The sequence below is a fragment of the Pongo abelii genome, chromosome 18, assembly GCF_028885655.2.
Source record: "Pongo abelii isolate AG06213 chromosome 18, NHGRI_mPonAbe1-v2.0_pri, whole genome shotgun sequence".
NCBI lineage: Eukaryota > Metazoa > Chordata > Mammalia > Primates > Hominidae > Pongo > Pongo abelii.
Window position 1 is genome coordinate 67713951 of NC_072003.2, and position 15192 is coordinate 67729142.

The 15192-nt window shown below is 50.9% G+C and overlaps 2 protein-coding genes across 7 annotated transcripts in view; one reads left to right on the top strand and one right to left on the bottom strand.

Annotated features, from left to right (window-relative positions):
* Positions 1 to 5133, top strand: part of NFATC3 (nuclear factor of activated T cells 3) — a 144418-nt gene extending 139285 nt beyond the window's left edge. For all 4 annotated transcript variants that reach the window (XM_054535016.2, XM_024233757.3, XM_002826568.6 and 1 more), the window contains one exon: positions 4532 to 5133. In XM_054535016.2, coding sequence (XP_054390991.1) covers positions 4532 to 4534 — 3 coding nt within the window. In that variant the 3' untranslated portion in view covers positions 4535 to 5133. The remainder of the gene's footprint in view (positions 1 to 4531) is intronic.
* Positions 5134 to 7293: 2160 nt separating this feature from the next.
* On the bottom strand, positions 7294 to 15170 carry ESRP2 (epithelial splicing regulatory protein 2). 3 transcript variants are annotated; one of them, XM_054535019.2, is made up of 15 exons: positions 13995 to 15170; positions 13781 to 13909; positions 12159 to 12272; positions 11933 to 12047; positions 11488 to 11586; positions 10926 to 10980; positions 10742 to 10849; positions 10536 to 10668; positions 10411 to 10453; positions 9964 to 10265; positions 9644 to 9856; positions 9340 to 9538; positions 9003 to 9189; positions 8548 to 8713; positions 7294 to 8474 (listed from the first exon to the last, which is right to left on the bottom strand). In XM_054535019.2, the coding sequence occupies exons 1-15, from the start codon at positions 14190 to 14192 to the stop codon at positions 8385 to 8387; spliced, it is 2151 nt and encodes a 716-aa protein (XP_054390994.1). In that variant the 5' UTR covers positions 14193 to 15170; the 3' UTR covers positions 7294 to 8384. The 3 variants fall into 3 exon arrangements, with proteins under 3 accessions (XP_054390994.1, XP_002826613.1, XP_054390995.1); XM_002826567.6 differs by having other exon boundaries at positions 10742 to 10852; XM_054535020.2 differs by lacking the exon at positions 7294 to 8474 and having other exon boundaries at positions 8578 to 8713; positions 9458 to 9538; positions 10742 to 10852.
* Between the last annotated feature and the right edge of the window lie 22 nt (positions 15171 to 15192).

A 15192-nucleotide genomic window follows, 5' to 3' on the forward strand; every position in this document is an offset into this window, starting at 1 on the left:
GTGGACGGACAGTGCTAGATATGGACCCTCATCGTCAGGAAAATATAAGCATTGACTTCTTATAAGACATAGAAGAACAACACCTCGGCTGGGTGCAGTGGGTCACGCCTGTAATCCTAGTACTTTAGGAGGCTGAGGCGGGAGAATCACTTGAGTCCAGGAGTTTGAGACTAGCTTGGGCAACATGGCGAGACCTCATCTCTGCAGAAAAAAAAAAAAAAATCCAAAAATTAGCCAGGCATAGGCGTGGTAGCACATGCCTGTAGGCCCAGCTACTCAGGAGGCTGAGGTGGGAAGATCACCTAAGCCCAGGAATTCAAGGCTGCACTGAGCCGTGATTGTGCCCCCTGCACTCCAGCCTGGGCAACAGAGTGAGACCCCATTGCAAAAAAAAAAAATAGAAAAAAGAAAAAAAGAGAAAACACATCAGGTGGTTTTTGATGATAAAACGCCATTTAAAATCAGTTTGTAGTTTTAAAACTTGAACAGTGAAATACAGATTGTTAAAAGTGTTTTTCATAGCAGCTTGGAACATCTTTGAAATTATTGCCTTTGGAAGTGATAAATGATAAGAAAAGATGATTTGATTGTGAGCCAGGTGCTTGCTTATATATTTGGCTTTTTGCCACTGCTGTAACGCCTGCCTAAAATACACACTGTGAAAATCAAATAACATGCATTAGTCTTAACATTCTCTGGTCCCCTTCTACCTACCACCTAATGAACTTTCACTGTGCTTGTTCTAAATAGCTTCCAAGTGATTGTATTGAATTAGGGTCCATTTATTTAGTCATCAGGAATGGATGTTTCCTCAGTGGCAAGGTTCTTGCCTTTTGGGAGCTCATAGCCTATTTGGGAGACATAATGATGATGCCTGATGATAATCTAATATGAAGAGGAGGAATGTTAGAAGTCATGCACAGAGATTTGTGGGCCATCCTTGTGCTCCCTCTTAGCACAAGACTAGTTCGTAGAACCCCCGGAATCTACACAGAAAACACTGTTCCTTATATTTTTTGTGGCTTGAAATAACGGGTGCCAAGGGCTGCCTTGCGCTCTTATGCCCACTTTATATTCCCTCTCTATGTACTATATAAGAGGTATTTTTCTTCTCCATTGTACTGATGAGGAAACTGAAGAGAAAAATATATCCTTATGCAAAGCATCCTCACAACTTTTCATTTACAAAGAAATTATTCCAGTGAGTTATTTTTAGAAAGTCAGGAGTAAGTTTAGTTTATATTCTATTATTCTTTGCAGCATCCATTATGAATGGTTAATAAATCCTAGCCTGGCAAATTTACTTAAATATCATCTGACAGGTCAGGCACAATGGCTCATGCCTGTAATCCCAGCACTGTGGGAGGATTGCTTGAGGCCAGGAGTTAGAGATCAGCTTTGGCAACATAGCAAGACCCTATCTCTACAAAAAAAATGTTAAAATCAGCCAGGTGTGGTGGTGTGTGCCTATAGTCCCAGCTATTAGGTTGGTGCAGAAGTAATCACGGTTCTTGCCATTAGAAGTAATGCCAAAAACCACCATTACTTTTACACCAACTGAATACTTCGGAGGCTGAGGTGGGAGAATGGCTTGAGCCCAGGAGTTCAAGTTTGAACTATGATTGCACCACTGCACTCCAGTGTGGGTAACAGAGCGAGACCCTGTCTCTTAAAAAACAAAACACCAGGCATGGTGGCTCACACCTGTAATCCCAGCACTTTGGGAGGCTGAGGCAGGTGGATCATGAGGTCAGGAGTTCAAGACCAGCCTGGCCAAGATGGTGAAACCCTGTCTCTACTAAAAATACAAAAATTAGCCGGGCACGATGGCAGGCACCTATAATCCCAGCTACTTGGGAGGCTGAGGCAGGAGAACCACTTGAACCCGGGAGACAGAGGTTGCAGTGAGCCAAGATTGTGCCACTGCGCTCTAGCCTGGGTGACAGAGCAAGACTTTATCTCAGGGAAAAAAAAAAAAAAAAAAAAAAAATCTGACAAAGTACTTTATTAATCTATACCTTAAAAAACTGCTTATCACTGGCCAGGCGCGGGGGCTCACGCCTGTAATCCCAGCACTTTGGGAGGCTGAGGTGGGTGGATCATGAGGTTAGGAGATCGAGACCATCCTGGCTAACATAGTGAAACCCCGTCTCTACTAAAAATACAAAAAATTAGCCGGGCACGGTGGCATGCGCCAGTAAAAAATAAATAAATAAATAAATAAAATAAAATAAAAGCTTATCACTTAGTAATTATTAGCTCACCAGTATTGATTAATCTTCACTGTTTTGTAGAGTCCTTTGGCTTCAAGTCCCTACTTCTTTACTATTCTATGTTCAGTACTAACCACAGCCAAGCCAAATCTTTTTTTTTTTTTGAGACAGAGTCTCACTCTGTTGCCCAGGCTGGAGTGCAGTGGCACGATCTTGGCTCACTGCAACCTCCGCCCCCCGGGCTCAAGCGATTCTCCTGCCTCAGCCTCATGAGTAGCTGGGATTACAGGCACCTGCCACCGTGCCCGGCTAATTTTTGTATTATTAGTAGAGACAGGGTTTCACCATCTTGGCCAGGCTGGTCTTGAACTCCTGACCTTGTGATCCACCCGCCTCGGCCTCCCAGAGTGCTGGGTTTATAGGCGTGAGCCACTGCACCTGGCCTTTTTTTTTTTTTTTTTTTTTTTTTTTTTTTTTTTTTTTTTTTTTTTTTTTTTTTTTGAGATGGAGTCTTGCTCTGTCTTCCAGGCTGGACTGCAGTGGCACAATCTCGGCTCACTGCAACCTCCACATCCCAGGTTCAAGCAACTGAATTAGTAAATATTAGTTCCCTCTCCTTATGGCCATATGAGTTTGAGAAATTTTTGTTCTGAACTGTGTAAACTAGAAAAAGATTAGATGTTAATACTTGGAAGATTTTTAAAATGTTTGTTAGTGTTTCTTTGCTGTATGATCACATCAAATTCTAAGTATAGAAAACTTTTTGTTTTGATCTGTTTTTGTTGATAACAGCTGTAATGAGATATAATTCACATACCATAAAATTTATCCTTAAAAGTATACAACTCAGTGGTTTTTAGTATAATCAGAGTTTTGCAACTATTACTAGTATCTACTTTTATTTTATTTATTTATTTATTTATTTATTTTTTGAGACAGAGGCTTGCTCTTGTTTCCCAGGCTGGAGTGCATGGTGCAATCTCGGCTCACCGCAACCTCCGCCTCCTGGGTTCAAGTGATTCTCCTGTCTCACCCTCCCAAGTAGCTGGGATTACAGGCATGCGCCACCATGCCCGGCTAATTTTGTATTTTTAGTAGAGATGGGGTTTCTCCATATTGGTCAGGCTGGTCTCAAACTCCCGACCTCAGGTGATCCGCCTGCCTCAGCCTCCCAAAGTGCTGAGATTACAGGCATGAGCCACCGCACCTGGCTACTAGTATCTAATTTTATAACTCCATTACTCTGAAAAGAAACTCCATACTCATTAGTAATCACTCCCTGTTTCTCCCTTTCCACAACCTGTAATCTATTTTCTGTCTCTATGGATTGGCCTGTTCTGGACATTTCATATAAATGGAATCATATATGACCTTTTGTGTCTGGCCTGTTTCACTTAGCAGACTGTTTTCAAGGCTCATCCATGTTGTAGCATGTATCAGAACTTCATTACATTTCAAGGCTGAATATTCCATTTTATGAATAGAGACAACTTAGGACCGTTTATCCATTCAACACTTGGTAGACATTTGGATTGTTTCCACTTTTTGGCTATTATTAATAATGCTGCTGTGAACATTTGAAAGTTTTTAATGTGGACATATGTTTTCACCTCTCTTGTAAATATGCCTAGGAGTGGAATTAGCGTAGACTCTTTAGTTGATAAGGCAAGGAATGAAATGATGTGAGAACTAAAGTTTCTCATTTGGGGGATTTGGGATGTTCCCTTCTGTGTTAGTTCCGTAAGATGGAAATTCTTTGCTCTGGACCTCACAGAGCACTGTACCTCCCTGAGGTGCTTAGGACATCAGAGAAATTAACAGAAAAGCTAGAGCCTCCAATCAGAAAAGATCACAAACAACAGAAATGCCCCCACATAATAAAGAGTGCTTGTATTAGGATAGAGTAGCAAAATCACCACCACATCACAGTGGTTTATTCTGACCAAAGCATTTATTTTCATTCCATTTACATAGGAGGTGGCATTGTAGAAAATAAAAACTTTCTCAAAGAGATACGAATTAAAGAAAAGTTAGAGAAAGGTGAATGCTTATTTAAACATACCTTTAGAGTGAGGGTAAGCCCCCTTCCCAACCCAAAATGAACTGAATGAGAGGGAGAGAAAAAGAGGTCCAGAGCAGTTTGTGGAGTGATGTTTCCATCTCTAATGCCACTCAGCTCAGGAGCAGGCTTCAGACACTGCCTTTATCTTTACAGAAAGCCATGGGAAGGGAAATGTCTGAGGTAGAGCTCAGCGTTGGGCATCATATGCCTAGTCACTCAGAGGTCACTAATCACTCTCCCTTTTCTTGTTTTTCAGTGAACGAGATAATTGGGAGAGACATGTCCCAGATTTCTGTTTCCCAAGGAGCAGGGGTGAGCAGGCAGGCTCCCCTCCTGAGTCCTGAGTCCCTGGATTTAGGAAGATCTGACGGGCTCTAACAGTGCTCACTGCAGCCTTGTGTCCACCACCAACTTCTCAGCATGTTTCTCTCCTTGGACCTTGGGTTTCCAACTCTGCAGCCTTCAGGTCTGGAGCCGGGAATGGGACCCACCATTTGTGGGGAAAGTAGCATTCCTCCACCTCAGGCCTTGGGTAGATTTGGCAAAAGAACAGGAGCAGCATAGGCTGTTTGAGCTTTGGGGAAATGAACTTTGCTTTTTATATTTAACTAGGATACTTTTATATGATGGGTGCTTTGAGTGTGAATGCAGCAGGCTCTCTTGTTTCCGAGGTGCTGCTTTTGCAGGTGACCTGGTTACTTAGCTAGGATTGGTGATTTGTACTGCTTTATGGTCATTTGAAGGGCCCTTTAGTTTTTATGATAATTTTTAAAATAGGAACTTTTGATAAGACCTTCCAGAAGCAAAAAAAAAAAAAAGAAAAGAAAGAAAAAGAAAAAAATATCCCAAGCCCACACCTATGCCTCAGAAAGTCAGCATGTGTCCTGAAGACTTTCATAGATTTATAGGAAATAAAGCCAAATGTAGCTCATACCTCTTTATAAAACTAAACTTTTGTTAAATAAAATGAGAAGAGACCATTCCATCATTGAAGTGTTGGAATATAAAAAGACATTCCAGAGCATAGCCTTTTGGTAACTTTCTAGGTAATCTTGCAATCTCTCCATACTGGCTCCATGTTGAAATTGCTTTTTCCCTCAGGACCTTGGGTAAGATGGCTACATTTAAGGTGACTCTGAATGGTGGGGTTGTAGCTTGGTCACTATTTCTTGCCATCATAAAAACTAGTAGGCTGTGGAGTGCTCTTCCTGTTTGTGTCATCTGGTCCTAGAACCTTTTCCAAACAGAAGCATCTACCTTTGGCTGTTCTGTGACCTTTGAAGCCAGTCTCACAGTGGTTTAGGCAGCTTTGCAGTTCTAACTCTTCTCTAGAGGCCAGGCTGTGTGCAGAGCTAAAGCACAAATGAGCAGTACATCAGCATGGGCAGAGAAAATACAAGACTCCAGATGGGAAGGTTTTAAGAGTCACACTGGCATGGAAGGCTTATCTGCCATTCTTTTTATAGCCTGAAATGATTCTGGCCTACCCTGTCCTGTCTGTATGATCTAAAAACCAGCCTTTTCCCCAGAAGGCTCTGAGCACATCCAGAAATGATAACCTGACCCTCCACACCAAAGACACCCTGGTGCTGCTGCTGGTGAGACTGGTGTCCAAGGCAGGGCCCAGCAGAAACTGCAGCCTGCTGTCTACCAAAGGAGGTACCCGAGTTGGGTACTTTAAAAAAAAAAAAAAAACCTGCCCTTACTCCTCTCCCTAATGGGATTTTTTTACCTGTTCCTGGGCCCATTACAGAGCCTCTGAAGTTTGCAGTATGCTTTCAAATGAAATAATGTACTTCCATTGATTCAGGAAGATTTTTTGAGTGCCTATATGTGAGACAGTGTGCTGGTTGAAGGCCTGATGCTGTTATTCCAGGAGACTGCAGGCCCTTGATGCCAGGACTCTCTCTACTGAGGCCAGTTCAGGTCTGGGAAAGGGAGCTGGCCTATTGCCCACCACCTGTTGTCAGTAGGGTAGGAGCTGTTGACTCAGAATGAGGAAGTATGGTCTTTAAAAAAAACAAAATATATTTTAGATTTCTCCCCTAAAGTTAGAGAAAAAGGTCTATCCTTCAGCAGATCACTGTGGCCCCTCTTGGAGCTGGGTGTTTTCAAATTTTCTTGAAAAGTGAGTTGTGTCACAGAATGTGGATAGTGAGATTTGCTTCTGGGCCTGTGGTTGGAAGCCCACAGCTTCCTTTGGAGGGGCAAGAAGTTGGCCTCTCAGTTGACATTCCAGAGAAATGGCCAGACTTGCCTCTACCCTTTTGCCCCTGGTGTAGCTGCCTCACATGAGGTTATTGCAAGAGTTCCCCTTGCAATACCCTTTGGGGGCTGCTTTGCTGCCCTCAAGAATTAAAAGCCTCTATGATCCAGAGTTGCTATGCACCAAATTTTGATGCCTTCTAAATACCTTGATGCCTGTAGCACTAGAAATGCTTTCCTATTTAAAATAAACATTAAATTTTAAAATAGAGCTTTGTATACTATGTAAGCAGTTTTATATCAGCTTTGTAAAAGCTTTGGTGTTAAGAGTCAATATTTTTTGGTTTTGTAGATAAAGACTTAAATTTTTGTGCAACATAGTGGTGTTAAAGCACACATCCATTGGACTATGCAAATCAATTTCTAGTAGCAGCACTGAGCAACTGGGCACGTGCTAGTACGCACCCCCTCCTACTCTAACTGTGCTAGCTCTTGGGTTGAGGAATGGAATGAGTAGCCTGCTTACTGGAGATGCACAGAGAAACATGGCTGAAAACAGCTTTAAAAAGAACATGTCTTTGGGTTCATGTGTGGTGCTGCTGCCCGGGTGTAAACTATCCCCACCCAGGGCCAGCCATTATCACCAGACCTCTTCTGCGCCTGGCTGTGAAGCCCTGTTTTTGGTATTCAGAATGGATCTTTAAGGCTCAGATGGGCTCAAATTGAAACCTTGTATTTTATAAAATGGATGTTTAGTAAAGGAACTGGTTCTCAGTTATGTTTACAGCACTTGGAATTGTGTGTTCTTGTACATTTTGTATTCTAAAACCTTTATGGGAGTGCAGTGCTCCTTATACAAATACAAAGGGAAGAAGAGCCAGCAGTTGAGGCTCCTCAGTTTTAGTGCTGAAATAATAAACAGTGACAGGTCAACAGTATCCTTAATCTGTCTGAGTGTTCCTCCGCCTGGGGTTGATGTGGAGCCCCTCACTTTGGGGCAAAGTTAAGGGTCCTGTGTCTTTTAAAAAGTCCATTTGGTCAATAACTTTTCATTTAAGGAAGAGAAGATCGAGTTCCAAATTGCTTCCGAGGCTTCAGTTCTGTACCATTTAATGCGTGCAAAGGACATTCCATGGTGTCTGCTGGGTTCAGGGCAACTGGCTTTCCCAAGGCGTACAAGAAAAGTTGGCAGAAAGTCCCCTTTAAAATTCAAGCCTGAAGGTTTTGTGTGGGGGCCTCCTGCCCCCTAATGTCTTCTGGTGATACTGCAGCACAGTCCATCAAAATAGTTTGTGGTTTTGCCATCTGTTACTCCTTATGCCCACCTGGAGAGGGGCTAGCATCTTTAGGTGGGACCACCCCTGGCACAACATGGTCTCTGAGGTCCAGATATTCTGAGGGTAGGGGCTGGCTCTCTCTGCCTCCCTATCCCCCACCAGAGGGACAGGGGGAGATAGAACATTGGGATCTTTACTCAGAGGCTCAGATGGACCCTTGGTTCTCCCAGGAGTCATACATTGAAGGTACCAGAGCTTCCATTTTATAAAAGCAAGCAAGCCTGCCGTGGACCTGTCAGCCCCACGATATCTGTTGGCATGGGCCACAGCCAGGACAGACTAAAGGGCTCTGCAGGTGTCAGTCAAGATGCCTGGCTCAGGCCATCAGGAGCTGGTTAGCCCCATTCCACCCCCAGCCCTGCATGCAGGGTCCAGCCATTGTCTTTGGGGGAAACAGGCAGAAGAATAAGTGGAGGATGGAGCTGGGGCTTGGGCTCCTCTAGGTACCTTCTGAGAGCTTTGACAAGCCAGAAAGAAGCTACCAGGTTGAGGGTGCTGGTCTTCTGGACTCAGGAGAGACATGTTTGCTGAGGATATCAGCTGGCTCTTACCTCCTGGCTTTCTCTCCTACAAACACACCCATTCCTTGGGGGCTTGTAATACAGTGCGAGGTGGGTCACCAACAGGCATCAGACTGGTGTAGTCATCAGCGGGTAGCTACAGAAGGGACACAGATTTAGGGCAGAGAGCTCAGCCAGACCCGCCAGGCCCTCCGGCCACACAATCTCACCTGGTAGGCCTGGAAGATGCTGAGCAGATCCTTCATACCAGCCGTGTATGGGACACCCTGCATGCGGACCAAGGCTCCTGACTGGGACAACACTGAGGTGGGAGCAGAGGCCAGGGCAGCAGTGGGTGTAGTGAGGTAGCCCACAGTGGTGGGGGAGACTGGGGGGCTAAGGTGGGAGAGACAAGGTTTAGTCATGCGTGCCACCTGTGGCCTAGACCGAGACCTGTTTCCCTCCTCCCTTGTTTCTGCCTTGTGCTTAATTCAGTTCCTCCTCCCTGAAGCCCCAGCCTCTACAGAGTCATCTTCTATCTGTTTTGTAGATGGCATTAGCCAGCTGCCACCTTACTCCCTTGTCATCTCAAGGGAGGAGTTATCTGGTCCAGAAAGGGGATCGTGACCTTTCCCCAGATTGGGACAGGGAGTGGGACTGTGATGTTCTCTTAGCTGCAGGGTACCTTGGGTAGTAGGCTGTGTAGTTCAGGTAGAGTTGAGTGGCTGGCCCTGGATAGTAGGCAACAGGGGTGGGGGCAGCAGGCACCCTGGCAGCTGGGAGCAGTGCTGAAGAGGGGTATAGGGCTGCCGTCTCCGTGGGAATGAGCGTTGGGGTGGCTTGGAAGGTGGTGTAGGTAGGTGGTGAGAGGCCTAGAGACAGAAGTAGAAAGTGCATGTGCACGGAGCCCAGCACTGCCCTGGGTGGGGTAGCCAGAAAGGAGTCCCCGCTATAGAAGGTAGGGGCTTACAACAGCCTGGCTCCCACAGGCCTCCTTCTTCCCTAGCCCCTAGGGCACTCACAGGGCAGCTTGCAGGGCGGAGGGGACATGCCACTGCGGCCCAAGGTGCCCCCCATCAGCACACGGCTCATCTCCTCTGTGGAACAGGGGACCACCTCCACGTAGCGCTCCTTCATCACCTTCTTATGGCAACGCTGAGCAGCAGCTAGGGCTCGCTCTGCTGATGTCATCTGAATGAAGGCATCGCCCGATGGCCGGCCCTGTGCACACCATCTTGTGAGCAGTTTGTCATGTGTAAGAGTGCCTTACCCCTAACACACACCCCTTCCTATTTATGTGTTCCCCCTACCAAGCAGTGGCCTCACCTGCTGGTTGAGCACCATGTGCACACCATGGGGCCGAATGTCAGCTGCTGCCTCCCCCAGAAAGCTCAGGATGTCTTCAATGGTGGCCGTGTAGGGCAGGCCTCGGAGGCGTACACAGTCCCTCCCAGTCCCAGGTGCCAGTGGGAAGGGGATGGGCAGCAGTGGGGCAGTCAGTGTGGGAAGGACTGGGCCGGATGCATAGCGATTCAAGACCTAGTAAGGAAGGCAGCAACAGGCTGGTCATGCCAAGTAGGGCAGGGACACAGAGGGCCGCCCTGGAGTAACAGTACATCTGTGGATGGGGAGCCCTGGGCGCTCACCTGCTGCACCTCGGCTGCAGTGCTCCGGAAGAGTTCAATGTATCGCTTACCCAGCATGCCCTTGTGCCTGCGCAGTGCAGCCTGTGCCAGCTCCTCACAAGCAAAGAGGGCGAAGGCATCACCAGTCGGCCGGCCGTCAGGATGGCGCACAAAGAGCAGCCCCTCGGCACCCCCAGTCACTGGGCACTCTGGCCCCAGGAAGCCTAGCACGTCCGTTGGCCCAGCCGAGAAGGGCAGTCCCCGCAGCCGCAGGATCACTTGGTCTTCCCGTGACAAGAAACGAGCCACCTCTAGTGATGTGCCTGTGTGGGGGACATGAGAGTTGCCTGCTGACTTCACTCATGCTCCTCCAGACACCCATGCAGGGGAGCAGGCAGGCAAGGGGTGGTGGAGATGTGAGATGGATCAATAACCAGGGGAGCCAGGCCCTGTTTGCGGTATACTCACCCCCTGCAATCTTTACAAACTCCTCCCCTGTCGCTTTATACACCTGTGGGTACAGAGAGCAGCAGCCCATGGGTCTCAGGCCTGACTCAGATTGGCCCTGCTCCGCTCCCAGCCCAAAGCCCCACCTCAATATAGCGGACGCCCATGTGGTGCTTGTGTCTCTGCAGCGCTAGGTCCCGCTGCTCACTGTCCACAAAGCGGATGAGGGCCTCGCCATTTCTGCGGCCCTGGGCGTTGAGGCAGAGTGCTACACCACCCCTGTGGAGCCAGTGCTGTTAGTGCCTCCTGGATAGGCTTGTCCAATTGGGCCCACCCACCCTGCCACACCCACCTGGCCACGTTGAGCCCTTTGAAGAAGCGAGCCACGTCCTGGTCTGATGACTGCCAGGGCAACCCACGAGCCCGTACCACAGTCTCACTGTCCACCACATCAGCCTTACTGCTGTAGGGGCAGGGCACAGTGCTGTCAGAGCTATTCAGCTGTTGTCACCCCCAGCCCCTGCTCCCACACTCACCAAGGCCCCGTCTCGTATTTCTGCTTTATCACCTCGGGCTTCGAAAACAATTGACCTGAGAAAAGATGGCCTGGGGGTCAGCAGGGTCTGGTGGAGAGGGGTCTCCCCACCAAGTTCTGCAAAAAGAGGACAGTTGAGAGAGATGAAGAAATGACAGGCCGAGCACAGTGGCTCACGCCTATAATCCCAGCACTTTGGGAGGCCAAGGTGGGTGGATCATTGAGGTCAGGAGTTCCAGACCAGCCTGGCCAACATGGTGAAACCCCATCTCTACTAAAAATACAAAAATTATCCGGGCGTGGTGGCAGGTGCCTATAATCCCAGCTACTCTGGAGGCTTAGGCAGGAGAATCGCTTGAACCCGGAAAGTGGAGGTTGCAGTGAGCTGAGATTGTGCCACTGCACTCTAGCCTAGGCTACAGAGGGAGACTCTGTCTAAAAAAAAAAGAAATGACAAAGAGGCTTCCCCCGTGGTCTCTTAGAGAAGGTCACAGTGGGGAGGAGTAATAGGCAGGCATTTGTCATCCCTGAGAGCAGGTGACAGGCAGTGAGGGAAACCTTACTGCTGGGCTCTTTGAGTAGGTGGAGGATAACAGCTACCATTGTCTTGACTTCCCAGACCCCAAAGTCATCCTCTGTGGCATCTGTCTCCAGTCCTAAATCTATGGGCAGAGAAGTGACAGTGAAGACATCTTAGTGTAAGCACTAATCCTGTTTACCCCTGGGCCCAACTTCCCTCCATAGACACATGCTGGAGACCAGCATATACACATTTGTTTTGGCCCAGTTCATGTGTGCACTTACAGATTCCCAGTCCAGACATAGATAGACACATACCCCACATTCCAAACTCATCCTAGCACAGACACAAAGACACGGGTACACTCAGGGACTTCGCAGATAATGCAGTCTTGCATGTGTCCATATTACCCACCCACAGCATGCACATACTCAGACACATATACCCACAGTGGCTTCTCCACCCTAACCCTGCTGGGTCACAGATACCCTGTGCCATGGTGGCCACAGTGAGGTCCCTGGCAGGGCAAGTGCTTGGATGCTGCGTATGGAATTCTCTTCGGAGGTCATAGAAGGAGAAGAACATGTCGGGGAGCACCAGGTTCTGGGGGCACATAGGATTGGGGATGAGTGCCCTGCCCACCCTCAGGACAACAGGGGTCCTGGGAACCTTACTGACCACCCCACCCAGCCCTGTTTTCCTTCAGGAGCATACCTTCCTGGAGGCCTCGGGGTGCAGGACCTGTCGCAATAGCTGCTGCCCATCAGTGCAGAGCATGTAGAGGCCCCCGCCCAGCAGAGCCACATCCCCGTTCACCAGCTGTGAGAACTGGGGATAGGGAATGGGGAGAGAGAAACACACAGATTCACAGCTGGGCAGGCAGGAAGTGAGGGTAGGAGGAGGAAGGAGGCAGGCTGCAAAGCTGGTTCAGCCAGATGTTCAGCCCTATCCTGCCTGGGAAGAAGAGGCCACGCCTGTTGAGCCTAGCCCTATGTCCCTTCCCCTCACCCCCCAACCCTGTTCCAGTCCACTGTCACCTCCTCCAGGCCAAATGAGGGCAATCACACATAACCCAAGCCCTCAACACACACACTCCAGGAGTTTGGAGTGGGGCCAGAGCAAACACCTGGAGTGGGACAAGCAGGTGGGAAGGGGCGGGGCAAAGCAGGTTAAACCTGTCTCTGACCAGGCACCACCCTCAGACAGGTGGGGGAGGCCCAGGCCTGCCTGAGGCCCAGAAGGCTCATGGTCAATGGCAGCCCCGCCTCCAGGTCTGACCAACCGAGGGGCAGAGAAACTCCAAGGACAGAGCTCCACACTTGGACATCAGGGGCAGCATGAGCTTTGACCCACATCCTATTGACCGGCTGGCACTGAGCTGTTTGCTCATAGAGGGGGTGGCACTCCTGAGGCTGCCCAGCCCTCCCCCAGCCTCCATCCCCGCTGGAGAAGTATAAACACTAATCACTGACCCACGAACCCTCCCTGCCAATTCTGTGACACTTGAGGCTGACAGAGCAAGGCAACCCAACTCTCCAGCAAACTCCCCAAGTGAAGGGCCGGGAGCCTTTCTGGAACAGACAAGGAATCATCATCGTGGTGCCTCCTCATCAGGAACCACAAGAGTTGTTTGAAGATGAAAGAATGTGAGCGTATAAAAAGGACTTACACTAATTACATTCAAGAGTCAGACACAGAGTGAGCGCCATGGTGAAGATAAGGAAAAGAAAACAGCAATGGAAACCACCTCCCACTTCAGCTAGGGCAGGAGGCACCCCAGGCCTTTGCACTCAGCAGGCAGATAGTCCCCCAGGACAGCGCCCACGCCTGGCCAGCCGGCCGGGACAGGCCTAGACGAGCAGTTTACACCTGGCGGCGTCTACCTCTAGGGCCGACACCGCCCTACGCCTCCGCTCCAGCAGCTCCCAAGCAGGCCGAAGACGCGGGCGGCGAGGACCGGTGACCTATATGGGCCCCTCGACCCCTTTCGCTTCCGGCTGCGACTCAGGGAGACCTGACCCAGCAGGTCTCCCAAAGGCGTCTCGGCCTCGCTCCCCGGGCGGGAACTGGGGATGGATCCCAAAGCCTGCGTCCCGATCCCTTCGGTAGGAGTAGGTTCCTGCAATGGTTGAAAAGTAAGGCGCCCAGGGGAATGGCCGGCACGCGCGGATGAAAGGGACACGCACACGCGAGAGTCGCTCAAAGTTTCAAACAAGACCCCAGTCCTGCCGCCTGGGCCGGTTGGTTGCGGCACGCCGGGCCTAGCCTCCGGCCGCCACTCCCGCCCAGAAATGTCCTCACGTCCAGGCCATGCCGCCACCCACCCCGGCGCTCACCTGCTGCAGCACCTTGTCCAGCGGCTCTGCCCGCGCCAGGCTGTCGGCGCTCAGGCCGCTCGCCTCACGGCACTGCGTACTCAGTGCGGCCGCCTCGGCACGAACCAGCGATTTGTGCAGCGTCCCCACCTGTGAGCGGCGGGGGAAACCGATCAGCCGCGCCCCTCGACCACGGAAGCTCCCTGGGGACCTCACCGCCTCCTTTCCACCCTACCTGGCGGCTCCGCGGCTCAACCACTTGCCAAACTAGGAGGATTAAGTCGGTCTCGTCCGAGCCCAGGTCCCGTCCTAGCGCACCCGCCGTAGCCCCGAAGAGGACGACCAGTGATCCGGGCCAGGGGCAGGGGTCCGCGGTGGGGTCGGCCGCGGGGTCAGGGCCTGGGGGCGGGGGCGGCGGCGGCGGCGGAGTCATGGCCGCAGAGGAAGGGGGCGCTGGGCCAGACACACGCGGACCGACGAGGCGCACGCACGCACCGACCGACCGCAGACGCGGATCAGCTTGGGCGGGACACCGTGTATCGGGGGCGGCACCTGCGGCCCGGCTGGCTCAGTGGGCGCTGCCGAGACCCGCCCGTGGCGCCCCGCGGGGCGGGGCGGCTACCGGCCCACGCCCTCTCCAGGCGAGTTACCTGCCGGCCCCGCCGGCCACGTGACCGGGGCGGCCCCGGGAACCTTGGGGGAGGGCCGTCAGAACCCAACCCAGGACGCAAGAACTCACGCTCCCGGCCTGGGCGCACGCTCAGGATCCGGATTCCTACTTCCAGGGCTGGTCCTGCCTGATTTTGGGGGCTAACCCATTCTTCCGCTCTCTCCCCACTCTTCCCCAGGGGCCCTCAGGCCTCTGCAAAGGAGCGTGCAAGACAGAGGCCTTCTCCAGTATGGAAGTCACCAGGAGGCAGTCTAGGGGCTGTGGGGGTCAACACGGCAGGTCTGGGGTTGATGGAAGTCAAAGGGTCAAGGGGGCGGTGAGAGTTGCCGGGTATCACCCTGTGGGGGGATCACCAGAAGTCAGCTGGGAAAGGGGAGGGGGGCGGGAACATCAGGGTTGTTAGAGCTGTGGGGTGGTCACCAGGGATCACAGGGGAGGGCTTGTCCACGCAGATGCTAGGGCCGAGCGGTAACCTGGCACTGAGAAGTGCCAGAGCGCAGTCGTTGTGGGTTGGAAGTGGGCAGGCCTCAATGTTGGGGAAAGGAACCCCCCAAACCCCAGAGAGCTGCACCCTAGACGAGGCTGAGAGGGGTAGAACGGGCCTGGAGCCTCACTCCTACCCCACGTGTGGGGGCCTGCCTGCTTTCGTCCCTTTCTCGACGATGGAGAAGCTGCCTGGAGATTGCGAGCGCTCTGGCCGATGGGGGGCTAGCGTTGAGCTTGTGTGCGCGCATGCGGGCTGCAGATCCTCCCTTTTCCACCC